At 36.8% G+C, this 26905-nt stretch overlaps 2 protein-coding genes across 4 annotated transcripts in view; one reads left to right on the plus strand and one right to left on the minus strand.

The window, feature by feature from the left end:
- On the minus strand, positions 1-10387 carry LOC148675129 (uncharacterized). Of its 3 annotated transcripts, none has more exons than XM_088626160.1 (12): positions 10233-10386; positions 8900-8921; positions 8324-8337; positions 7392-7407; positions 6834-6856; positions 5900-5924; positions 3703-3725; positions 2761-2779; positions 2295-2317; positions 1024-1057; positions 311-373; positions 1-174 (listed from the first exon to the last, which is right to left on the minus strand). In XM_088626160.1, the coding sequence occupies exons 1-11, from the start codon at positions 10296-10298 to the stop codon at positions 336-338; spliced, it is 303 nt and encodes a 100-aa protein (XP_088482286.1). In that variant the 5' UTR covers positions 10299-10386; the 3' UTR covers positions 1-174; positions 311-335. The 3 variants fall into 3 exon arrangements, with proteins under 3 accessions (XP_088482286.1, XP_088482288.1, XP_088482289.1); XM_088626162.1 differs by having other exon boundaries at positions 311-358; positions 1015-1057; XM_088626163.1 differs by lacking the exons at positions 2295-2317; positions 2761-2779; positions 3703-3725; positions 5900-5924; positions 7392-7407 and having other exon boundaries at positions 10233-10387.
- Positions 10388-21962: 11575 nt separating this feature from the next.
- Positions 21963-26905, plus strand: part of mmut (methylmalonyl CoA mutase) — a 30405-nt gene continuing 25462 nt past the window's right edge. Inside the window, exons 1-6 of the mRNA XM_088626159.1 lie at positions 21963-22092; positions 22646-23081; positions 24411-24778; positions 25192-25349; positions 25918-26089; positions 26317-26565. Of these exons, the coding sequence (XP_088482285.1) occupies positions 22679-23081; positions 24411-24778; positions 25192-25349; positions 25918-26089; positions 26317-26565 (1350 nt within the window). The 5' untranslated portion in view covers positions 21963-22092; positions 22646-22678. The remainder of the gene's footprint in view (positions 22093-22645; positions 23082-24410; positions 24779-25191; positions 25350-25917; positions 26090-26316; positions 26566-26905) is intronic.

The raw sequence follows: 26905 nt of genomic DNA on the forward strand, positions 1-26905 counted from the left end.
TTGTGTTAAAGACTGATGTATTTATTGAACTTTCTCAAATCCTACATACAGCACTTCAATGTTCTGGAATATTTTGAGCTTCTGATTGAGTAGTTTAAGCAAAAAACAGACACAGGTGGCTCAACAGCAGTGAATAATATCTTCACAGTACTGATGACTTCTCTCTTGTGTGTTCTAGAAGGGAACATAACCATTTTAAAATGAGAATTCTGTCATTGCAATTTACAAGTTTAAAACCTTATTAAACACAAGCAGCAACATTTTACTTAAGAACAAATATCTTAAATATCAAATTAAAAAGGGCACTCACTTTTGTAATGTGCTCCAGGAGGCCATTACTTGTCTTCAAAATCATCATCTTCATTTGGATTTTCTACAGAGTTTCAAGGGCTTGGATTATTGAGATAAAGCGACATGCCTCCTAGAGTGGTAATCTGTGTTATTTTTAACCTTTTTGAATTTTACAATTTAATTTAAAAAGGTTAGTGTCAACCCACATTAATAATAATGCCCTCTTTCACACAATATTGTAAAACCCCTACAGTCCTTTGTTATGAATACATTCATTGTAACAAATCCCCCTTCACTGTTAATGTACATTAGCAAGGAGAACCTGCATATAAAACCATCCCTTTATATGGGAAATTAAGCAGGAAACAGATCAAGGCAAAACTGCCTTCCCAACCACATATTTGTCCATATGAGTGCACATCTACCTCCCACTTCATTAGTGGCAGTGGAAATCTGCAGGCTTGCATGGCAACAATTGGGGTTGCTACTCAATGAGGTAAGTCTGGGTTTCAGTTGTAATGCAGACAGAATTGGTTAAACCAGTGAATCTGCCACATCGACTCTTACCCTGAGATATAAAGTCTCAGCCATCAAGAATCTGAACATCAGGATCTGAACAGACAACCTCTGCCTACTCAGAGAGTCTTTTATAGGCAATCCACGTCCACAGGTAAGGCCAAATCCTGAATTTCCAAGTGAAACGTTTGCTATATTTGGCATGACTCAACCTACCTGGTTCCTCTGGTGTAGTCTCGCCATATAGCATCTAAAAGGAAAATGTTTGCAAGGATTACAAGTGCAAAATCAGAATGTATCTAAAGATCCATTTATATCTTCCTTGAGATGAAGCTGGCTGAGCTGGTCGAAGCATTATAGAAGCATAAAAGGCTCTTATATTCTCCAGATTCAGAGACAGTTTCTTCCTGCATGCTCTCATATTACTGAACTCTGCCACTGGCTCACACTACTGTTTTTTTCACACTGCTTATGCTGACTCATATTTAAGTGGCATGTTATTTAACTTTTTTGTTGCTGCTGCTGTTCTCTGTTTATGTTGTTGGTGTTTACTTATTGTCTTTGTATTGGAAATAAGCAAAATAAGTATGCAAATAAGAATTTAATTGCACCAAACTGGACTGAACGTACACTGACATTACACTGTCAGAATATTGTGGGCTATACAATATGAATTTACCTTTATTAATTCATTAAAACAAGCAAAGAGTTCATAGTTTCTAATGAAAACTATTACAGCACGTATATGGACCATGACAAAATCTGAAGATCTTACATATGTGTAATTTATATAATCCTTTATCTTTCTGCAAGGTGTTGGGTATAGCACCGTGTGAGGTTTTAATTAAAAATTCCAGGACATATGAGCTTAAGAAAGCTCAAACAAAGGAGAACAGGCCGTTCAGCTTATATAGCCTGTTCAGTTATCATCAGTTAATTGGTCCAGGTCATCTCATTCAGACCTTTCTTAAAAGAAGCCAGAACTTTGGCTTCAACAACATGGCTGGGTAGCTTGTTCTATATACAGTATCTTCAACTCTTTGGGTAAAGAAGTGCCTCCTGTTCTCAGTTTTAAATGCACTTCTGCGTAGTTTCTACGTCTGCCCTCTGTTTTGTGTTTCACTGTTCGTTCTGAAAAAGTTCATTTGATTGACTTTGTCAATGCCTGTGAGGTTTTTGAATACCTCTATCAGGTTCCCTTCTAATATTCTGTGTTCAAGACTTAAAGTTCAGCCTTTGGCCGGTTAGTGTAGGACATTCTCTTAAGCTCCTGAATTATCTGGTTGCTCTGGCAGTGCCACAACATAGCTTTTTAACATGATGACTAGAATTCTACACAATATTCTAAATGAGGCCTTACTAATGAATTTTACAATGCTAACATAATTTTTATATTTAAACATATAAAATATGATGTTTGATCACTTATAGAATATGTTAATAATATGTTTACTACTAGTACTGTAAATCTGGACAGACATTCTTACCTCCCAAGTGTCATAATATATATCTGGTAAAAAAAACCAACAATAAATTAAGTATTTCTAAAAGTGCTATTTACAACATTTTTTATCAGTAATACAAGTGCTTAAAACTATCTTCTACTGAAAGAACAAGTAAAGGTTTATTCCTTGCTGAAAAGAGAAGAAAAGAAACAAGACAAGCAGTAATCAAGTACGTGTCAGACTGATATGAACACATCCTTTAACATAGCCGTTTTAGAAAACCTGAACAATCCTGAGAAAATAATAGTTTTAAAAATATAATTCAGAAACAAAACATAATCAGTCCAGAATATTATGAGCATTTGTAATTTTGACATGCATATATTTATAGTTGTTTTAGATTTTAATGAATATTTTTAAAACTGGTATTTTTAGAATTATTTTCTCATTTTTTCAATGCACAGCTACTGTATATACTGTAACTGATTAATAGAGGTAAAGTTCTTACGTTGAGTGGTGTCTGGAATCTGAAAAAAAAATCAGTTAACATAAAATTGATATTATGTACAAAAATACATTAAAAAATCAGCATTTTAAAGTTATATAATATATGGAAAACTTAATGAACTAGTTGAAAAACATGGAAAATTCGATAAACTTTTAAAAGTAAACATGAACCTGCAGAACTACAAGATCAATTAAATGTTTTCATGTGTTTTTAATTGTCTACTTTTGATTATTTCAAAATGTACTTTGCAGGCAGGATAAAATGCAAGCACGGATCCTTCCAAAACATTGATCCCCTCAAGTTCTATTCCTTCATTTTGAGATGTTTTACATCTCAAATAATAGTGTCAAATAATAGCAACGGGACAGAAAAGAACTGTGTTTCACATCTGAGAAAACAAATATCACTGATACAAGCCTCCCTTTCACTTAATACTTTAAAACAGTGATGTCAGAGTACTCCCTTCCACAGTACTCTGTGAGTCTACTTAAACACACTAATACTGATATACTTTAGCTGGGGTGTAATACTGAAGTTGTCTCAAAACCCTTTTTTAATCTTCCTATAGCAATGACAGCCGAGAGGTCCCGTTCATATGAAGGTCTTGGTCACAGCAGCAGTGTAGCACAAATAAAGTACAGTGGCCAGACTTCTAGCTCCCCTGACAACTCTGCCCCCTACCCAGTCACACTCACCAGCTTGTCAAGTGACTACAGATGCAGTATCTCGGATGTCTCTCTATCGTTCCTTATTACCAATTGTACCTTCTCTTAGAATAAAGCAGGACAATGGCCCACAGTTTCCCACAGGGAAACAAGAAACATGTCTTTTTCAAAAAGGAAAATTTGTGTAGTCCCTCTGGTCAGGTGCACATTCAAGAAGCTAAAAAGAAAATGACTGTAGCATCCCTGGGTGTTTTTAGATTTCAACTGACTGACTTACCAAAACAGCTGTGGAAGGTGGACCTGGAAATATTTTTGAAAAGAAAGAAAATCAGAACAAATGTGAGTGTGCTGAGAAAACTATTCCCTGTAAGTGCTTGTGTTTCAAAACTACTGAATATTTACTTTGTTTTTTTATTACCTGAAATCTTTCTCAAATGAACTGATGAAGAGAATCTTCCACCAGTGCATACATGGTCTTGAATCCCAATGAAGACACATCTCATTTATTAAATTTCCTTTAACTTGGGAACAGTAGCCTGAAATAGTGCCGTGCGATGAGAAATCTGGTGGTCTGGTTTGATCTGGAGTTGGCTTTGATGCAAACAAAAGCCGTCTGCAAAGTATATTTCTTTGCCCACATTTGGCCTTTTCTTGATCATGCTGCTGAAGAAACCCTGATTCATGTGTTCATCACAACTCGAATGGGGACAGAAATTTTCTTTATAGTAGTCTGTCTACCTGCTCCCTAAACAAACTTCAAATTGTCCAAAACTCATCTGATTGACTTCTAACATATTCAAGGCTCCATGATCACATCACCCCAATTCTGACACTTCTGCCCTGGACATCTTGTTCAGAATATTACTCTTAACGTTCACAGCCCTACACACCAATTCTCTGCAATACTTAGCATCTCATCACGCAGTATGTTCCAGGCAGGGCTGTATGCTCTGCTGAGGCACATGTTTTTCTTCCTTTTCCACGTTTTATCTCTGTCTTTATCTCTTTATTTTTGCTCAGTCATTATTGATTTTTTTTCTCTCTTGTGTTTGTTTTATCCTGTAAATTGCCCCAAATTCTGTTGGTGTACAGTAAATGGTGTGACACAGCGGAATTACAGTGTCCCTCATCCTGTGACTCTGCTAGTCCCCTCTAGAGGGTCCAAGAAGAAAAGGAATACAGGCCTCTCGCTTTCCTCCTAGATAGATGCATAAACATGCAGTTATATTTTAACACCTGCTTTCCTTATTCTAATTGAACCCACTACGTTAGATACTGTATGTACACGGCTGCTCTGCTGTTCGTTCCAGGACCACGCCAATAGCTCCACAGCTCAGGTGCATTTTGTTTTCTTTATGATCCAGAGAATTATTAGTTTTACTGAGCCTTATCGCTTGCCTTTCAATTTAAATAGGAAAGATAAAATTACCATCGGGGGATTCCGAACTGATATGAAGCCGGTGGAAAGCGCAGCTCAGATATCTACACATTGTCACAATGGGCGCTGAAATAAATGCTTTGTAAAATCCCTAGAAATAGGGCCTAGAACTAATTCTAGTAATACCTATACATTTCTGTTTTTGTATTATTGATGTATTTATCACAAACATATAAAAAATGACTGTTCTTCATATGTCCTGGAGTTTATAAAAGAACTTTAGGAGGAAGGTTAGATCCTCATCGCTCCTACTTCCGTTTTCCTGCTGTCTGGACACCTCTTTAAGTGTTTTTCTCACATACAGTACCTCTGTTCCCCATCTATACCCTTGCAGCAGTCACTCTCATTCTTACTGACAGGCTGCTGTTCCCTCAGCCAAGCCACTTATGCCAAACAACCTCTAATGCACTCTACTCTCTAATGCATTGATTAGGATTTAACCAATTTCCAATTAGGCTGTGTTATTTTTACTTTTCATAACCTGCTTGTACCGTAAGTTTCTCCCTCTCTGAATTTTTTACAAATAAACTAATGAGGGGAATCTTCTACCAAAATGAAACTTATAAGAAATATGACACATTCAGTTTGTATCCCTTCTGTGCTCAAATACTTTACAGTTTTCTGTGATCAATAAGCGATTTGAGTTGAATAGATTGGGTTGAATACTTTGACCAAGATTCTTTCTTTCTTGGTCCTTTTGTCTCTATAAATCATTTTTATATTTATAGGAAAATATAGATGAGACCTTTTCAACTAAATTACATTATTATTCACATCATTTGCATATAGTCCACATTAATACTACAGTTTAAGATTTAAATTAAATATTTTGAAGACCAGAATTGCTGAACAAATTGTTCATCTGTAAAAATATGTTTTGTGAATAAAGATACAGATGGAAAAAATGTTCTCTTTTTATTTTGTTTTCAAAGCTGCTTTGACCATAAAAAGATGTTCAGATAATTTTGATACAAAATGATTTAATCTTAGTTTATTATGAGTGAATCTAATGTTGCAGCAAAGATACAGATCCTACCTGGTGTAGTCTTGCCAAATATCATCTGAAAGGAACATGTTTGTAAGGATTACAAGTGCAAAATCAGAATGTATCTAATACTACACTTATATCTTCCTTAAGATGAAGCTTACTGAGGTATAATTTTGACAAATTACATTGCAAGTATTTTGTGAGCAGTTAATCTAATATGATTTACTGTTTATTACTTAAAGTAAATAAGCAAATAGTTGTTTCTAATGAAAAGAATTAAAGCACACATCTGGACCACGACAAAATCTGAAGATCTTACATATGTCTTATTTTCAAAATCCTTCATCTTTCTGCAAGATGTGAGGTTTTAATTAAAAATCCAGTGAATCTTAATAACAAATTCTAGTACAAATTCTTAAGAAAGCTTACAAAGGGAAATAGGTCATTCAGCCCATATATCCTGTTCAGTTATCATTAGTCAATTGGTCCAGGTCATCTCCTTCAGCCCTTTCTTAAAAGAAGCCAGAGTTGTGGTAGCTTGTTCCATACATCTTCAACCCTTTGGTTTTAAATGCACTTCTGCGTAGTTTCTACTTCTACTCTCTGGTTTGCGTTTCATTGTTCATTCTGAAGAAATCTGTTGGACTGAATTTTTCAATGCTTCTGAGGTTTTTAAATACTTCTATCGGGCCCCCTTCTAATCTTCTGAGTTCAAGACTAAAGAAGTTCAGTTCCTTCAGCCAGTTAGTGTAGGACATTCTCTTAAACTCCTGAATATATCTGGATGTATTCCAGAGCCACAACATAACATCATGAATAACATTGTACACAATATTCTAAAAGAGGCCTTACTAATGAATTTTAATATTGTAACATAATTTCCCTTTAAGCTTATAAAATATGATGTCTGATCACTCATAGAATACTCTTTACTATTAATATGATTACTACTAGTGCTGTAAATCTGGACAGACATTCTTACCTCCCAAGTGTCATAATGTATATCTGGGAAAAAAAAAACAATAATAAATTAGGTATTTCTAAAAGTGCTATTTGCAACATTTTTATCAGTAATAAAAATGTTTAAAACTATCTTCAGAATCACAAAATGAGTTTGAAGATGCATCTGAAAGAATATGAACAGTTTGCAGCACTCATTATTTCACATTAAAAATAAATACTATGAATATAGAAATAGCACTGAAAGAACAAGTAAAGGTTTATTCCATGCTGACAAGATAAGAAAAGAAACAAGACAAGCAGTAATCAAGCAGGTGTCAGACTGATATGAACACATCCTTTAACATAGCCGTTTCAGAAAACCTGAACAATCCTGAGAAAATAATAGTTTTAAAAATATAATTCAGAAACAGAACATAATCAGTCCAGAATATTATGAGCATGACATGCATATATTTATAGTTGTTTTAGATTTTAATGAATATTTTTTAAACTGGTATTTTTTAGAATTATTTTCTCATTTTTTCAATACACAGCTACTGTATATACTGTAACTGATTAATAGAGGTAACGTTCTTACATTCAGTGTCTGGAATCTGAAAAAAAAATCAGTTAACATAAAATTGATATTATGTACAAAAATACATTAAAAATCAGCATTTTAAAGTTATATAATATATGGAAAACTGAATGAACTAGTTGAAAAAACATGGAAAATTCGATAAACTTTTAAAAGTAAACATGAACCTGCAGTACTACAAGATCAATTAAATGTTTTCATGTGTTTTTAATTGTCTACTTTTGATTATTTCAAAATGTACTTTGCAGGTAGGATAAAATGCAAGTACGAATCCTTCCAAAACATTGATCCCCTCAATTTCTATTCCTTCATTTTGAGATGTTTTACATCTCAAATAATAGTGTCAAATAATAGCAACGGGACAGAAAAGAACTGTGTTTCACCTCTGAGTAAACAAATATCACTGATACAAGTGAACATTTTTATGAAGAGAAGTGAGAAAAATATGGAAAATGCAGATAAACAGAGTTTGAGAGTACACTGCTGAAACTATAAAACTGCAAGATCTGTTAAATGTTTTGATGTGCTTTTAATTGTGAAAGTCCGTTTTTCCCTGCAGCTCGTGATTTGAAACCAGACCTTCCGATACATCGATCTCCTTCTATTCCTTCATTTTGAGATGTCTTACAGCTGCCTTTTGTCAAAAAATAACGGGACAAGCATAGAACTGTCTTTCAGATCGGAGGAAACGGTGCAGTACCACAGGACCACAGGTGCAGTAGCTCTGATGTCTCGCCACCGTTCCTAATTACCCAATTGTACCCACTCTTACAGTGAATTATGAGAATGTCCCATAGTTGTCCCATAGAAGCCTGTGTCTTTTTCAAATACGAAATTGGTGTAGTCTGTCTGGTCAGCCTCAGATTCAATAAAATTAGACACATAAAGTAGTAGTATCCCAAGGCATTTTAGTATTCTGCGTATTGACTTACCGGAATATCATCATCTGTGGGAAATATTTTGGGAAAAGAAAGAAAATAAAGACTTTTTAGAAATGGAGGTTTGTTCAGTAAAAATAAAAACATTCCCTAACTTGTTTTTGCTTCACTAACTACTAAGAATTTACTTTATGTTTCTTAATATCTGAAATGTTTTTAAATGTAATCATGAGGAGAATCTTGGACTGTTTATACTACTGCATAAACAAGCATCCTGTTAAATGTATTGAAAACTGTTTTATTTATCTTTTTCCTCAAAGCAGGTCCAGGCAGGAAGAACAGGTCATAGAAATAAAGACAAAACCTCCTGATAAAATGAAAACATATATTATAAGAATAACAACATTATTAAGAGATAGAAAGTTGTTCATACATTTTCTTTATTAAAAGTGTAAGATCATGCAATATGAATTTCATTAGTTCTGTGTTTTATAGTCATACTGTACCTTCACTTTTGATATTTTGGAGTCATTTTGTTTTCTTAAGAACAGTACACGTTCTCATTACATGTGGTGTGAAAGCTTACTGTACATTAACAACTTTAAATGGACACAAAATTAAGAAAAGTACCTGAATCATCCTCCTTTATAGGCTGAAAGACAAAAATTAACATTATTTAACATTTGTATGAACTTGTTTGACATACCTGAAATAACAGCATCAATATCTTTATAAATGTACTGTTTAACGTCATACAGTGTTATTCATTCTGTACAGTACAGTGATATTCATTCTGTGGACTACATTAATTTGGGATTTCAGCCCTTTTGGCTGTCACAGATTCAAGACTTTTGGGTTTCTTTTGGACTGAAGGGTTTTGCACATACCCTATGGAAATATTAAATCAAGTCCTGGATTTGGACTTTAGCCTTGCAAGGTGAGTTTACATTTTATTTTTAATGCATTCCTTTGTCAGCTAGAAAGGAGTCTAGCATGTCTTCCTATTTGGTTCTTAATTTTATCAGTTTGCTGTGAACTGTAATTAGTAGTGAAATGTTTGTCGGCACACCAGTCTCCATTTGGTGGTTTGAACCAAATCTTTGAGCTGATGTTGCCATTAACTGCTACCGAGAAATACTCCAACAGGCACGTCGCTCCACCTGCCGTCGGAGTGGGAGGGGGGGGGGAGGAGAGAACAAAGTAATGTAGCCAATTCATAGAGGGGGATTATTAGGAGGCCATGATTGGTAAGGGCCAATGGGAAATTTGGCCAGGATGCCAGGGTTACACCCCTACTCTTTTCGAGAAACACCCTGGGATTTTTAATGACCACAGAGAGTCAGGACCTCGGTTTTACATCTCATCTGAAGGATGGCGCTTATTTACAGTATAGTGTCCCCGTCACTATACTGGGGCATTAGGACCCACCTACATGGAAGAATGTAGTGTTATTTCTGCTTGTTTTTCTATAGCCTTAATTGATAACCACTTAGGAATTGTTAAAAAGGTTATAGAAGAGAAACAATTTCAAACAGTTACCTTTTTGCTGTACTATCTAGAAAGTAGAAAGTAGATAAAATAGATTAATAGATTAGATTAAATAGATTAAACTAAATAAGAATTGAGTTGGAACAGAAAGTAAAAGTCACAGAAAAGAGTACTTCAGATCCAGGGATGAGAAAAACTGCAACAAGTAGTGGAATGAATTCCAAATCTGATGAATAAAACTTTTGACAGTAATAAAGAATTAAATACAAGTAAAATTTAAAAGTTTATAAATGGAAGCTCCATGATATCAAAAGAGCTATATGCTTTTAAGTGCACTGGAGTCTAAATGACTCTTCTCCTAGACGGCTTTCAGGTCTAGGGAATGAGAGGGTTTTCCATTAAAGTCTAAAATTTGGAACTGCCATTTAATCACATAATTGCAAGAAGGAAAACCAGGTCGAAGAGGTGAACTTACGGCACTGTGACTCCCTGAGAGCAGGACCAGAAGGGCGAGAAAGGTGATGCTGGCAAACTTCACCATTGTAGCAAGCCTAGTTCTGTACTTCCCGAGGTGCAGAAAATGTATAAGAAGGCATGAAAACCAGCACTTATGTATTGCTTAAGTGGAGGTGGGGCTTAGATTAATCACACGAGAGAGACTCTGATCCTAAGCAAACAAGTGGTCAAGGCACAAAAAGTGTATGTAAAGTACTGTATATAGTGTTCTTGTATCACTGCGTTGTACATTTACACTACACTTTCCAGCTCACTGTCAGATTATAGAAACCTGAAGAGCAGTTTTCAATGCTTTTTCAAGTTCCCATCATTTTCTGTACGCTTAAATTGCAAGTCTTTCATTACCCTTTACAGCAAAGGAAGCTGTGTTTTGACAGATGATGTTTAGAATGCTACCTGGTGAATACTGAGAGAGCTCAGTAAACACTAAAACACCTGACTGGCAGAGCTGTCTCAACAGACTGTGGCTGAAATAACATAAACCAGTTAAGACAGGCCAGGAGAGAGATGGAAAAGACTATCGCAACAAATACTTTTTCAGTACAGTTTTTTATAACTGCAAAAGAACAGTTAAGGATAAACTAAAGTGTCTCTGAATAATGGAAGGTGTTTAGACAATGAAAAGGAGATTACTAATATATTAAATTAATATTTCTCAGGACTTTATCAAGGAAGTAAAATAAAATATGACTCAGACAGAGCAAATACAAAGTTATATATTTATTTAATATGAGCACTGGTATTTTAATTGTACATAAGGAAATAAGAGGTGACATTCAGATGCTTGTAATATAACTTCCAGCAGTCACTGAAGAAAATGGAAAAAATGGTTAATGTAGCACACATCCATAAAACTGGTGACAATATTTATTGGTAGGTATAGACTAGCAGGCATAACAATCCTATATGCTATAGCAATAGGATTTAAGGGGAAAAGGACGTGGATTAATACAGGGATATGTATTAGGAAATTGTTACAAGTAGGCCTTTAAGTCTTTTCTTCTCACCTAAGGGTCTTATATAAGTAGCCAACCCATCAATCTCTGTTTCCACATACTAATTTAGTGAAAGGCGATTCTTCTTTTTCTAGGACAGACGTATGATTCCCAGTTTCTATATATCTTTTTTCCTTTTAGCTTCCTTTCCTTTCTTACATCATATTTTGTTTTCTTTTTAGGTAGTGCTCGCATGCTGCTGGAGTCATCCAACTAATTCACCCAAGCTCTAAAACCATAACTTTTTCCTAGAAAAATAGGCACCATCTGTATAAGGCTAGAATTCACATGTGAATTATTCACATACTAGCATATGCACGTAGACATTCTTTCAGGATTAACTAGAGGGCTAAGATAATTAGAGGCCTTAAACAGAGGCCTAATAGGCCCCTGTAATGACTTTAAGTGGAAGTAGCCAGCCACCTTGTCACAGACCACTTGTCTTCTTAATTCATGTTAAAAATAAATTGGGAAGGTTAATACCAAAGTAAAAAATAAGAAGAAATTCAGATGAGCAATTAAAATATCAGATGAAACACCTCCTGTAGCACGGAATGAAAACTGACCAAGGGTGTTTTTTTTGTATGCCTGCCACAGGGAGGTTGCAGTCCAATGGAGAGACAAGCTTAAAATGCCATATTTACAGTGCAAAAGTATTAGCTGTTGCTAATAATATCGCATATACTTTTGTGAATTAACTTCTGTTATTCAGAACGGTAATGATCAAAGCGAACACTGCTAGATGTAAAAGAAGGCTGAACATCAGGGAATCACTGACTTGCTGTGGCAGTGGGGTCCTGGCCATGGATGTAGGCCAACAAGATCACGCAGTGGTGCAAGAGCTGTGGGCGATGCTGCTTGCGCCAGGTCCCAGCGCCTGCAATCCATGTCCTGCTGATCTCCAGCCTTACCAGTCATCCTCTGGAGCCAGGGTGACTCAACTCAAGCCCATTCTACTCAGCTCCGACCACTTCACCAGAAAGGTTATGAATGAGATTCGGCCCATCTAGGCCATTGGTATTTAGCCGTTTAGTGATCCTAGGGTCTCATCCAGCCATTTGTTGAAAGAAACCAGGGTATCAACTTTAACAACGGGGCTGGGAAATTTGTTCAACACTCCACTTTGAGTGAAGAAGCCTCCTCCTGTTCTCTGTTTTAAATGCACTTGCATGTAGTTTCCTCTTGTTCATGTTTTACTGTTCATTCTGAAGAAATCCACTGGGTTGACTAAAATATATCGATGCCTTTCAGGATTTTAAGCAGTAGGATCAGGTCCCCCAGTAATTATCTTTGTTCAAGGCTATTAAGGTTCATTTTTTTCTGCCCGTCAGTGAAGGACTTTCCAGTTTGTACAGTTGGTGGTTTCTCTTGTCTGGACAGATTCCAGAACAGCAATATCCTTTCTGTAACATGGGGACCAAAGTTCCCTAATATTCTAATGGAGACAAGATAAAGACCAAAGTCTTTTTCATAAGTAGCTTCTTCTATCTCTCTGTTTCCCATTTTGTATTATTATTTTGAATTATAAATTCATGTTTTTACTACATTCTGCATGCAAAAACCCTGCATTTGCCTATATTAAATGTCATCCAGTAGGTGTTTGTCCTTTTGCAAATTTGATCTTTTTGAATTTAATGTGCTGCTTCTTAGCTAATCTTCCTAATTATCATCTGCGAACTTGACTAGAGTACCAACTATTCTGGAACGTACATGATTCACACATCACCCAGATTTGACTATTCATGTGCACCGTCTGTATCAGTATTTTTAATGTAATGATTATTTCTTAATAATTCTGCAACTTGAGAATTTAACTTATATGGGGCACTTGGTCAAACCCATTTTGAAAACTTAAATACACTGTATCATATGTTCTGTGTGTGTCCACCATGTCTGTTGTTTGTTCGAAGAACTTTAACAAGTTGGTTAGGAAATACTTTTTCTACATTCATGCTTTTATTATTCCTAAAATATTATTTCCATATAGGTAATACTCTAATTTAGTTGTATAATTGTTTCCATTCCTTTACATATAATAAAAGTCAGACTTATAGATCAATAATTACTTGGTTCAGTTTTTTCTTCCTTTTTGTGGATGGCCACTACCAATTCTTCAGTCCCTGGCTTCTGCTGCTGTCTTAAGCAACTTTTGGAAGCGTTGCATCAATGGCTTCTGAATAACATCACTTATTTCCATCAGTACCACCGGGAAGATGCCACTGAACACTGGGGATTTACTAGGGGATTTTGTTTTTATTCTAGTATGCACTTCTCCCTCTTTCAAACTAATACTTTCCAGTACAGAACTAAGTCCTGACATGTTGTTGATTTTTGCCTTAGTGAATACATGAGTGAAATACTTGTTCAGTACAATTCCCTTGCATTGTCTAGAAGTTACCAATTTTTGTCCCAGATATATTTTACTTAATCCTTAATGGTTCCAAACAAATGTTATATTTAAAAGGTGCTGGAATCCAAGGTAAAATACAGACATTGAAGGAGAACTAGCTAAGAGATAGAAAACAAAAGGAGTGATCTCTGTGGGAGAAAGATGAGGATGGCATCTGTTATAGAAATGGCACTCATTTTGAAGGATCCAAACTTGTTGAATATGTGAACTGCATAAATTACTAAAACTTATATGAAGCAGGAAGGTTCAGAAAAAGCACCTAGACACTGTGCAGAGCTGGGAAGACACTACTCAAATGAAAATTAATGTAGGCAAGTGCAGAATATAAATGCAGAATTCAAGAGTGTAGAATATAAATATGGGACAGCACCGGTCTAGAGGAAACACCTTAAGAAATGGATTAAAGTGTTCATCTGTACTTGTCAATGTTCTCAAGAAGTGCGAAAAAGCAAGGAAAACATCCAAAAGATGCTAGAAAATTATGAGTATAGAATTTAAAACAAGGAATTTAAACATTTTACACATCAGTAAGACCTCACTTGAAATAACATGTATAGTTTTTGGCTTCTAAATTACAAAAAGGTAATGACTACTTTGGAATCAGTTCAAGCAAGGGCAGCTTGGAACTCAGAAGTCAATAAACCTTGGACTCAATTGCAGGTCTTCTTGGAAAAAGACACTCCTTCTAATTTACATGAACAATGATTCATTTGAAGAAACAAATCAACATTTACTGGTGTGTACTCATCTCTTTTCAAATATTTTGAGAGTATAATACTTTCTCTTGAAAGAAAATCTGATACTCAGTTTGGATGTACAGTAGTTCATATGCACAAGAAAGTTAAATCCAACATAAGATCAAATTTATGAGGTTTAACTCTAGCAGGTGTATCACCAAAGGAATAAAATAAAATTTATTTTTTCTTTTGACATTCTGCTTATAAAGATTGTAGAAGATTTTCTGTCTGCCAATATGAACTTTGGTAGAAACAAGGCATAATTTACCATTTGAGGTACTAATTACAAATTGTGAATGAATGCTAAATATTTTAGTTTTCTAATACAAAATAATTTAAAATAAAATATTTAACTGTAAACTGATCAAGATAAAATATAGTACAGAGTTAATTTGATATAAATACAGTACAGTATTGCATTTTATGTTGTGTTGATTGAACCAAAAATTCCATTCATGTAGTAGTGTATTTTTTCATAGCACATTGAAATTGCAGCTGGTTAAAACCATGGTAACGGTAACAGAAAATGAAAATTAATGTATCTACAGTACTAAAATTAAAGGGGCAATGCAACATTATTTTCATATTTCGGGGTTAGAAAGAATCACCATTGATGAGTGAGTTTTAAACCACAATAAAAGTAAAAGGTACACAGTAACTTGCAAAACCGCCAATTTCCATCCCAATATAGACTACATTTCCAGGTATGTGCAGCGTGAGGCAAACAAAACTTTCAACTTTCAGTGAGGCAAAGTGGCCCTATGACATTGTAAATAATCAGGCTTTCAAATACATCGCTTTTATTATCTCTCTCTTGTCCTAGCGTTAATCCCGCATCAGCAGAGTCCGCTTGTCGGCATGCCCATCTCCATTTGGTGGTTTGAACCAAATCTTTGAGCTGATGTTGCCATTAAATGCGACCGAGAAATACTCCAACCGGCGCGTCGCTCCGCCGGCCATCGGAGAGGGGGAGAACAAAGTAATGTAGCCAATTCATAGAGAAATTTGGCCAGGACGCCAGGGTTACACCCCTAATCTGCAAGCTTGCATTTTTCCCCGTTTCCACTTCAGGAGTCCGTCTCAGAAATTAAAAAAATAAAAGTTTTATTTCATGCACATGGGAGCGAAACACAGAGACACACTGTGTATTATTCTCAAATTTACCTAGAACAGTTCTTATATTTTTTATATTTTTCTGTTATCTATCACCCTTTCCTGTGCTCACAGGATTGCCAGCGTTCATAGTACACATTTCTATGCTTTCCTGTGCTTACAACATTGGCATTGTTCCACAATCATGCAGATTATCCTACCTATATGTTGAGGATAACTTTTTTTAAATACAACTGGTCAGTTACATTCATAGCACACATTCCTATAGAATGGTATAGAATTACATAGTAGCTCTTGTGTCCTCTCAAGTATTAGCACATGCTGTATCATAGTACATAGGCTGCGTATTCAACACAATTTTTCAGTGCACACAACAAAGTTCCGGGGTCATATGGCGTACCACCTGGCAGCACTCCACTTATCACAACTGGTGTGCATACCAGTTTGAGAACCACTGCTCTAAGCAATATCAAAGACCCTATTCACTCCAGCTACAGACTGTTTGGACCCTCTACCATCTGGAAAACAGTACAGGAGCATTTGGGCCTGGACTACCAGACTTGGAGACAGTTTTTACCCTCACACTATTAAGCTATTAAACTCCCAGCCTCTCTCACCAACGATCTGAACCCTTACAGTGTCTTCTCTGTTTATCAAAACTCAAACACACATTGAAATCTACCTCTACCTCACATGTCAAGACATTCACTCCCCATAATTTTCTATCCTTTATTTCATTCTGTTGTCGTATGATTTCGCACAACTGACATTGTTTTGCACATTGCCAGTTGTCTCTCTCTTGCTTTTGCTACACAATTGTATTGTTGTTTTTTGTACTACTTACTGTCTGAGAGCTAGCTAAATAGCTTTTCATTATACAATATACTCATGTATGAGTAGAATGGCAATAAACCTAAACTTGATATTGTAACCAACAAAAATACTGTAGCTCTGATAGAATTGACGTGAATATGAGTTTATTTGTAATCCAATGATTCTTAGCATGTCATGGCAAAGGATTTTGATATAATAGTAGTAAAAGAGTGTATATTTCATATTTCTGAACATATTATTGAATAAGGTTTAGTAATGTAATATTTACAGTGGATATGATAATTAAATACTATGTTACTCTATTCAAATGTAAAGCAGAGCCTTTCTGATAAACTAGAAAAAAGCCAATTTCATATTTAAGTTTCTTGAATCATGATTTCCTATTCACACATGCAGAGTTCAACATATCTGTGGTCAACAGAGTTTGGAAAGTTCAGCAGGAGGCCAAACCCTTATCTTGCCCACTTGCTATGCACAAGAACATGTCTGTAGTTTTATAATAATAATAATTGCTTACACTTATATAGCGCTTTTCTGGACACTCCACTCAAAGTACTTTACAGGTAATGGGGACTCCCCTCCACCACCACCAATGCGCAGCATCCACCTGGATGATGCGACGGCAGCCATAGTGCGCCAGAACGCTCACCACACATCAGCTATCAGTGGGGAGAGCAGAGTAATGAAGCCAATTCATAGATGGGGATTATTAGGAGGCTGTGATTGGTAAAGGCCTATGGGAAATTTGGTCAGGACGCTGGGGTTACACCCCTACTCTTTTCGAGAAATGCCCTGGGATTTTTAATGATCACAGAGAGTTTTCCCAGTTTTCTTATCTTCCTAACAATTGTACAGGATGAAGTAATAAAATGTTATGTTTTCTTTGTGCCTTTTACAGTACAAGGAGGTACTGTACAGATGTCAGAGATTAACATATGTTGATTTAGTTAACACACTTAAATAAACATGCAAAGTATGTACTGTATTTGTAATTTGCAGACTTTAATAAAGCTCATTGTGCCATAAAGACAGCTTTCAATTTCAATCATCTTTGAGCTGTCAAGATAAGATGAGTATTTCCCTACTGTATGTACTCTTTCCTTTTAAACAAATTTGGTGTATTTATTGATTTTCAGAAAATTCCCTTCTTCTTATAGTTTGAGGAGCAAGAGACAGCAAATATTGTGTGAAGGAAATTGTTTATTATTTATTCAAATTACTCAGTGCTCATGTTAGAAATGTGACAATGGCATCCTTCTCCAACTTCTAGCTAAAAGTTCTTGCTCTACCTAAAGTAAAAAAAAAAACACATTTTTTTAATCAGACTAGAGCAACATAAAACCTTATTTACAAGGCATCTGCTTAGGTACTAAAGCTTTTATCAGAACCAGAATACTGCAACTTGTGTGCTATCAAAAACTATTCTACCTCAGCATTTAATTACTGTCCTGTGGAAATTGCGTTGGTTCTCTTTGAACTTTACAGGGGATTTTGTTTCAAACTGGCACTTAGCAGTCAAGCTCCAGATTACTTTGAGCATGCACTGAGTATAGTACTATACATAATCTGATATCCGATTCGGGTCTTCTTTTTCTGCCTAAAACTAGGCTGCACACAATCTGTGAAAGAGCCTTTTTTGTGTAGCTACACAATTGTGAAACTCACAGCCAAAATATATTCCAGTCCCGTAATATGTATATCTCTGTATGTTTTTATAACTTGCTTAACGGCCAGAAACTTTACTATAGCTTCACAAATATGCTTTTACTCTTAGCATTGGCTTGTCTTTTTTGTGCCTTTCTTTTGGTCTGTCTTAGTGTCATATAGTGTTGTGAAATTCTTACAGTGCTCTTTTGAAAGGTGCCTATGAAAATAGTGGATTTGTACTAATACATGGATTAGTTTATTGCCAAGTTGCCAGTTAAAAAATTCTTCATTTACAAAATAGATGAAAATGGTTATTTAAAAGTATGGTTTCTATGTACAATCCTCCAAGAGCAGAACTATAGAGTAGCATCTAGAGCTCTGCACTCTAAGCCAGAGGGTTAGGAGTTCTACACAATGTAGAATGCTGCTTTTGTACCCTGAGGTACAGTGAATGCTATGGTACATAAAGTGCTTCACAAAAGTATTCACTTGCACAGTTTTCACATTTAATTGCTTTAATGCTTGCAGCCATGACATTTTGAAATAGCAAATAATATCTTATATACACAACCTACTTGCTTTATATTCAAAGCAAAAAAAAGAAAAGAAAAAAGTAAATACAAAATATGAAAGAAAAAGGAAGTCATGATTGCATAAAGTATACAAACCCTTTGTTGAAGCATACCTAAATTAATTTAGATGCACAAAATTACCTTAAAAAGCCTCACGCTTATTTGAGTGGCCTATGTGTGAAATAAGTGGTTCACATGATTTCAGTATAAATAAACCTATATCTGTAAGGCCTTTCAGTCAGGCAGTGAATTTCAAACACAGTTTCAACCATGAAACCCAGCCATAAAGGTAGATATTATAACAGAAAAAGAGGGGTATATAACATTTAAAGGGGTATAAAACATTTTACTGTCTTTTTGAGCATGATTAAGTTGATCATTAAGAAGTATAATACACTCACACACTGCCTAGATCAGGCTGTCCCTCCAAAAGGAGCAGTGGTCAAGGAGGAAACAGGTTAGGAAGGACACCATAAGGTTAACGGCGACTTTGAAAGAATTACAGAGTACAATGGCTGAGATAGGAGAAAATGTTCTTGACTCAACAATATCCCAGTCACTCCACAAAAGGGGATTGTATGGAATGGGGAAAAAACATCTCAAATGAGATTTGCAGCAAAGCAACAAAGTGATTTGTGGAACTTTTTCCATATGCAAAATGTTTCATGTGACACAAACGAAGCAAAAAAGCATCAAGCAGTCAGCACTGTCAAGCAGCATGCTTTTATAGCTCTGTATCATCAGCAGGAAGTGGGACGTTTGTCACGATTGGGGGAACATACACGGAGGAACGTACTGGCAGAGGAAAATCTGGTTCAGAGCTACATTTTAGTGGCTTAAGAATAAGAAAGTAAACCTCCTCAAATCTTACTGTGAATCCGTGGAAAGACCTGAAAACTACTAAGCAATCCCTAAGCAATCTGAGAAACCTTAAACTAGTCTTCAAAGAAGAATGGACAGCAATTGCACCAAGTGTGAAAAGTTTGTAGAGACCCAAAATGAGTCCTAGTGCTCTTGTCAGGGCCTGTGAAACCACCGTTAGAGCTTCTTCACTTTTGGTTAGATTAAAATTTGTTATTTCTGTATACAATAATGTCTTGGAAGGAAACTGCAGAGCCTGGTCTGTCATACAGGTTTTCTGTGGTTTGTAGATAGTTCTAGCATGCAGCTTTCCTCTTTTTACCTTGATTTCTCTGTGCTTTACCACACATTCTCAAAATTTCAATAGGTTTATTCCGTGCTGAAAAAAAGAAGAAAGCTGAAGAAGGCTCCACGGCCGAAACGTTGTATTCTCTTTCTTCTTTTTTTCAGCACGGAATAAACCTAATACTTGTTCCTTTGCAGCCTACGCATACTGACGCAGCTACCCACCTGAATGATCAAAATTTAACCAGACTATACTAAAGGTAGAAGTGCAGTTCATACCCAAATATTCTAGCAATTTGTTCTGTGTTGGCATAATACTAACTATAAAGGACTACGAAGAAAGAAAGTTCCTTCAGAAAAAAAAGTGGATATGTTATGTTTTTCATTTGTTTCCACGTGAATTGCTAGAAAAATAATTGGAAAGAAAAACAAGGTCAAATGGTGAGAATAAGTTATTTTACTGCTATGCTCTATTTGCACAGCTAAGACGTTGGAGGGGCTGTTTTCACAGGTATTACTATTTCACTTTTTCTATTTATAAATGGATTAACTAGACTGGATTGTACACACTTAATAAATTCTAGACATGTTTAAAAGAAGGCTTAGCAGTTAGTACTACAATTTACATAAAGACATGTTGGAAGGACAAATATTTGAGCATCTGAAATTTCAGTTGCTTTCAATTGCAAATGTGTATACTCCTTCATCAAACAAGACAGAACAAAAAATACAATGGAAACAAAGTTCAAAGTTCAACAATGAATGCAAAACTCTAAACTATAACTCTGTGATTAGTATTTGCCAGGCACTATAGACTAATGTAACACCAATGCAAAAATCACCCAAAATTAATCTGGCCTGACAACTCTACTAGATCAAGTACTGTAGGTAGCTGCGTCAGCATGTGTAGGTTGTGGAGCCTTCTTCAGCTGTGTGCACAGCCGAAACATTTTCTTTTCAGCATAGTATAAATCTTTACTTGTTCCTTTGCAACACTTCTAGATTACCTCTAATCACGATCAAATACCAATTTGAAAACGCTCCTCTACGTACAACTGTACAGACTCGGTAATGCAATTACATATTACTTTTCTGTGGAAAAAAATGCATCCATTAACTGCACGCAAGGCAGAGCTGACTCTGAAGAATACACCTTCCCAGAACAACTAACTCGCATAAAATCAGCATCAGAACAAAACGTTTAAAAACATTATCCTGGAACGTCCAGGATAAGCAAGAAATAACACTAAAACATTCAGTTTTCATGCTTTTTAATTAATAAAAATACGCGGCTAAAACTGTTCCAAGAAGTTGTTATGCATCTGGAGATATTTGTAGAGTCCTTAGGAGGTCTGATCTAGAAGAATTCCAATGCCATACACGCAAAAACAGATCATGATGTTTTACCCGAATGACAAATGCTTTTAAAAACATAAATACTTCACAGGGCAGATTGTGGACTTAGGATTCATGTAATAAAATTGAACATGGCAAAATGTTTGGCTTTGTCACAACAAAGTACTGCTGTACAGTTATACATTATACAGTGTGTATTATAAACCTTTGTATGCCGTCGTTAAACGTACAATCGATAGTTTTATAAGAGTTCAGAAGGCGCTGTTTTAAAAATATATATTTGTAGAGTTAGGAGTCAGTGGAGACAAAGATGACTTAAGCTCTCGATAGCAACGTTAACGTTGTGGAATAGCAATTTCAAGTTTGTATTAAGTTACTAAAAGTCTGCTGCTCACAGAAATAAATAATTGGAAAGATATCTAGGGCGTTGATACCCTGAATTAGCTAAAAACGTGTAAACGTTCTGTTGTGAAACTCACAAGAACTTCCACAACTAACAAGACATACTCCACATGCATGCTCGCACTACTCATGCTCGCCGATTTCAAACTACAACACAGCCATCATACCGACCAAGTTTACAAATCTCGAACTATGTATTGTGTCATCATCCCCCTCCAACGCGTCAGCCAATTGGACAAAAGAACCCTCCCCTTCCCGGTTACCGACGTTTATTTGACACTATGGCGCAGGCTACTCAGATGTTTGGATCGGTCGGTAAAATCTCATCCAGACTCACCTTCGTTTAATAGGTATACAGAAAACGAGTAACGACAAAGATATCATTATGAACTAATAACTCCACACAGAAACACTCATGTCTTTTTCAAGCATCCTCAGCCATGTCCTATTTGAGGTATTTTGGTTCCTGGGTCAGAGGTCGAAGGTCAATGCCAACACTGTTGAACTGTGATTGGGCGTCTGTTTCTGTTGTACGTTCTGATTGGCGATTCACCGTCACAGCTGAACGCCCCCTTCGCAACTTCATACAGATACCATCGCAAGGAAGGTCAGGGACTGTTTTCGATGTTATTTTTTATGATTTTGTGATAATCTTACTATAGAATAAAAAACTTAATTCGGAAGCATGCATACATATATCATATGAACATCTATATGCATGATAATTACAGTGTTATTTGTAACCTAAAAAACAAACGTTTTGTGCAAACCTGATACTTAAGGTATTTAACACATTTAGAAATACAATAATTATATATATATATTAGAGATCACACCCGAAGAAGGCTCAATAGCCGAAACGTTGTGTTTTTCTTTCTTCTATTTACAGCATGGAATAAACCTATTACTTGCTCCTTTGCAGCCTACGCACGCTGACGCAGATACCCACCTGAACTATATTTTTAGACTGTTCTCACCTTTGGAACACAGTTCTGTAGACTGGCTCGTATATGTTACTTGATTTTCAGTGTAACATGGCTAGAACTGTCAAATGCAATCACAGCAGTTTTACATATTATTTTTAATTTAAGTAGCCATTAGGACATGTGCAGTTACAGCTTCACACACCTGAACGCGTCATAGCTTGATTTGTTTTACAGCTGTCCTATGTTTAAGTGCGAAGGGCGCTTGCAATGCTGACGGCCCGGAAGGTTTGCAGCGCTTTCGCTGTGCAACGGCTGCTGAGGCCAGCCGGTGTGGTACCCCAGTGCCTCGACACGCAATCCCGGTGCTTTCGGATAGCGATCTCCCTGCATCGGGACGAGCTGCACCCACAATGGGCCGCCTTGGCGAAGAAACAGCTGAAAGGCAAAAATCCCGAAGACCTCATATGGCACACTCCTGAAGGAATACAGATCAAGCCAGTGTACACAGGTGAAAACACTGATAATATCCCTAATGAACTGCCAGGCGTGTACCCTTATACCCGCGGCCCGTATCCCACGATGTATACGTACAGACCCTGGACCATCCGGCAGTACGCAGGCTTCAGCACTGTGGAGGAAAGCAATAAGTTCTACAAGGACAACATCAAAGGTATGGCATGGAGTTTGTTTTTCCGTGGATTGCCTGCGATCGACAATATATCCTTATATTTAAAAAAAAAATAAAAGCACAAAATACACTTGCAAACACGAGGAGGAAAACAAACAGTTCAACAAGCACAATTTCAAAGGCAAGTTCTTCGTTTTCGTGTACTGGGGATACACTGTAATGTAAAACAGATAATTAATCATCAATGATCAAAAGGCTTTTAATAGAACAAAAAGCACAAACAGAGGCATCCATCACCATCACTGGAGATTACCGAGAGATTGTGGAACAAACGTTGGCCAAAGCCATGAGAAAGTAAACTGATTCCTTTCAGTTAGATACACTGTGTATTCTGACTGAAGTTTTTGAAAGATTTATTATGCAAATATTTACAGTATGTCATGTAATAGACAGTATCTGGAATTAAAGGCATTCACAGTACACTGCATCACTTCTACTCTGGCCTGCCAAAGGGCATTTAGAATCATTTACATTGTAGAGGTGATGGGTGGAGCCATTTGAGCTACAGTAATAAGATTTTGTGAAAACATATCCATAAAGGAAAATGTAGGTGGGGTAAAATGAACTCTAGTATGAATTCCTTACAGAGGGTTATTGTTATGCGTTCGATGTAAGAATCCCAAAGCACACTGATCATAATGTTAAAGGGGAACTTCAATGCTATTTTTATATTTTGGAGTTAGAATCATCATTGGTGAGAGTAAACCACAATGAAAGGAGGATGTGCACAGTAATGTGTAAAACCTCCAATTTACACCACAATATAGACTAAATTTCCAGGTATGTGCAGCACGATGTTCTGCGATTCAGAACAATGCAACCAGCATTTGAACAAGCGAAGCGGCCCTATTGGATTGTAAACAAGGCAGGCTTGTGAATATCTTTTTAAATCCAAAAGACATATTACCCTCGACTTTGACATGATTTTGCAAATACAACTCACTTGTTATCTCTGCACGCAGATCACATTTGGAACATTGGAACAGTTGGAACATTTCGGCAGTGAAGTGTCTGCTGCGCAACCTGTACTTATTTGCTAGTCCATCGCATTACATTAGTCATTACAGTGACTAGTGAGCAGGAAGGGCAGCTTCATGTTGCAGTTCGTGCAAACTTTCGCTCTCGCCTGTGGCGAGACCAGCAGTTTGCGACAACATGCGCAACCATACAGTACTTTCACAAAGTTCCCTATTTTGTGCTTAATTCGGAATTTGTCAAATTTTGTGATTATTTTGTTGCCAAGATTTAAAAACTGGTCTGAGAAAGAGGGATTGCAGTTATTTAAAATACAGTAGCTTTACTGTTTTACAGCTGGACAGCAGGGGCTCTCGGTGGCATTCGACTTGCCTACTCACAGAGGCTATGACTCTGACAACCCCCGGGTGCGTGGGGACGTTGGCATGGCTGGTGTTGCCATCGACACTGTGGAAGACACCAAGATGCTGTTTGACGGGATTCCCTTGGAGAAGATGTCTGTCTCCATGACGATGAATGGAGCGGTGATTCCCATCCTGGCGATGTTTATCGTGACTGGAGAGGAGCAGGGCGTCCCTCCAGAGAAACTGACGGGAACCATCCAGAACGATATCCTGAAGGAGTTCATGGTCCGCAACACTTACATTTTCCCCCCAGAGCCTTCCATGCACGCCATAGCTGATATCTTTGCATACACGTCCAAGGTAATGAGCATCTTATCTTTGTGATAAGTTCAGCATCTCCAGTGTCCTGTGTGAATGTCTTACATTGTTTGGTGCATGTTGCACAATTTTCTTAGAATGAAGTTCTGTACTTATTAAACTAAGATGTACAGACCACCAAAGTCTTATGTCCTGAACTGAAGCTTTCATTGTGATTTTGAATAACTTTCCCATTGTCTGATAGGTTAATTGGCTATTGGGGAAGTTGGCACTGGTGTGAGTGTGTGCATGTTTGTGTCTGTATGTGCCCTGTGATGGACTGGCCTCAGTCCCGTCCAGAGTGTGTCCTGCCTTGCTCCCGTTGCTTGCCAAGGTAGGCTCTGGCTCTCCCGTGACCCTGTATTGGATAAAGCGGTTAGAATATGGATGGATAAATTATGTTTTTTCTTGAACAGCACATGCCCAAATTCAACTCAATTTCCATCAGTGGGTATCACTTACAAGAGGCTGGAGCTGACGCTATTCTTGAGTTAGCTTACACTTTGGCCAATGGCTTGGAATACTGCAGGACTGGCCTGAAGGCTGGCCTGAGTATAGATGAATTTGCTCCAAGGTAAGCAAATTTGGGCCACTAATATATTTCTTCTGTGTGGAAGGTTGTTTTAGGTATCATTACAGTAGATTAGGCCAGAGAAAAGTGGTGATTATTTTTTAGGTATCGTTAGTCTTTGATTAAATTTGTATGCACAAAAATAGAGAGATGGTGCAGTATTTAGTGCAAAATCATTGGAATGACTTGAATGTGGATCTGCTTACATTATTCTCGTGAGCACGAACTGTAGGTGCAATTAAGCTGGAATTTTATACTTTCATGCTGATTTCCAGCTAAAGACTAAATCGACTTCTTCATTGGTAAGCACATCATTGTGCAAATTCCAATGTTATATGCATGGACTCCCTTTCATAACAAAAAATAGGCAGAGGTCAAACTGAACACTCTTGCTGTTGACAAATTATAGAATGTGATGGCAGCATTTTTTGTTTCCTAGAAATTGTTGCTCCTCAGTAGTTGTAAATCTGCGAATTAGGTTTGGGTTTGAACATTTGTAATTGCGACATGGGATGAAGCTCTTAAAGTCTTCTGAGCCTTTGTAAAGAAACAGTATTTTGATTTTTTTTAGATTATCTTTCTTCTGGGGAATTGGCATGAATTTCTATATGGAAATAGCCAAGATGAGAGCTGCACGTCGCCTTTGGGCTAATTTAATTAAAGAGAAGTTTCAGCCGAGCAACTCCAAGTCTCTCCTGTTGAGAGCTCACTGTCAGACGTCAGGATGGTCCCTTACAGAACAGGTGAATAATGTGGATGCTGCTGTTTTCACCTCCCCTTGACAGTTTAATAACATCATGCCTGAACTGTTATTTATCAAATACTACTCTTAATAAACTGCAGATTTGCTTTTTCAGTGGTTGTATGTAATTAATTTATTTCTTAATTTTAGTGAAATGCAATTCCAGTTATGCAAATATAAAAGTGTGTAGCCTGTACATAAACACATGTGTGTTAAATTTCATTTCAGGATCCTTATAACAATATCATCCGCACTGTAATTGAGGCTATGGCGGCAGTGTTTGGCGGTACCCAGTCACTCCACACCAACTCATTTGATGAGGCTCTGGGTCTGCCGACAGTGAAAAGTGCCCGCATTGCCCGCAATACGCAGATTATAATCCAGGAAGAGTCTGGCATCCCTAAAGTGGCAGATCCGTGGGGGGGCTCCCATATGATGGAGTCTCTCACCAATGACGTCTACATGGCTGCTCTCAAGGTAGGCTTTGCATCAGAACTTTCATATTCCGGGTCTTGGTGAAGAATCTTTGCTCTCAGCTTTGATATACTGCAGTAAAACCTGTGAATACATCTGCATTCAATATTTTAGTTTAAAAAAACAGAAGCAAACAATCTTGTTTAAGACCTGTATTGTTCACTTATGATGTACTATAAGAACCTCTGGCTTTGGTTAGATTAAAACTCTGACCTTATCACCAGTCACAGACTACAAACCTTCGACTTGATGTTTGCAAGATTCAAGTATTTCAAGTAATGGGGGTTTCAGAAATTGCGTAATGTGCAAGGTGAGATGGCCTTAAGTCATTGAGCTACCACAA

This window comes from Lepisosteus platostomus, chromosome 3, assembly GCF_059453375.1.
Source record: "Lepisosteus platostomus isolate fLepPlt1 chromosome 3, fLepPlt1.hap1, whole genome shotgun sequence".
NCBI classification, from domain to species: Eukaryota; Metazoa; Chordata; class Actinopteri; order Semionotiformes; family Lepisosteidae; genus Lepisosteus; species Lepisosteus platostomus.

What these genes read in the sequence shown, in the direction of transcription:
- LOC148675129 (XM_088626160.1), bottom strand. Translation starts at nt 10,298, where the DNA reads ATGGTGAAGTTTGCCAGCATCACCTTTCTCGCCCTTCTGGTCCTGCTC. An exon ending in TCTCAGGGAGTCACAGTGCC is followed by an intron (nt 8,922 to 10,232) that starts GTAAGTTCACCT and finishes TTTGTCTTTCAG; the next exon opens with CCTATAAAGGAGGATGATTC. An exon ending in GACTACACCAGAGGAACCAG is followed by an intron (nt 374 to 1,023) that starts GTAGGTTGAGTC and finishes GAAACTCTGTAG; the next exon opens with AAAATCCAAATGAAGATGAT.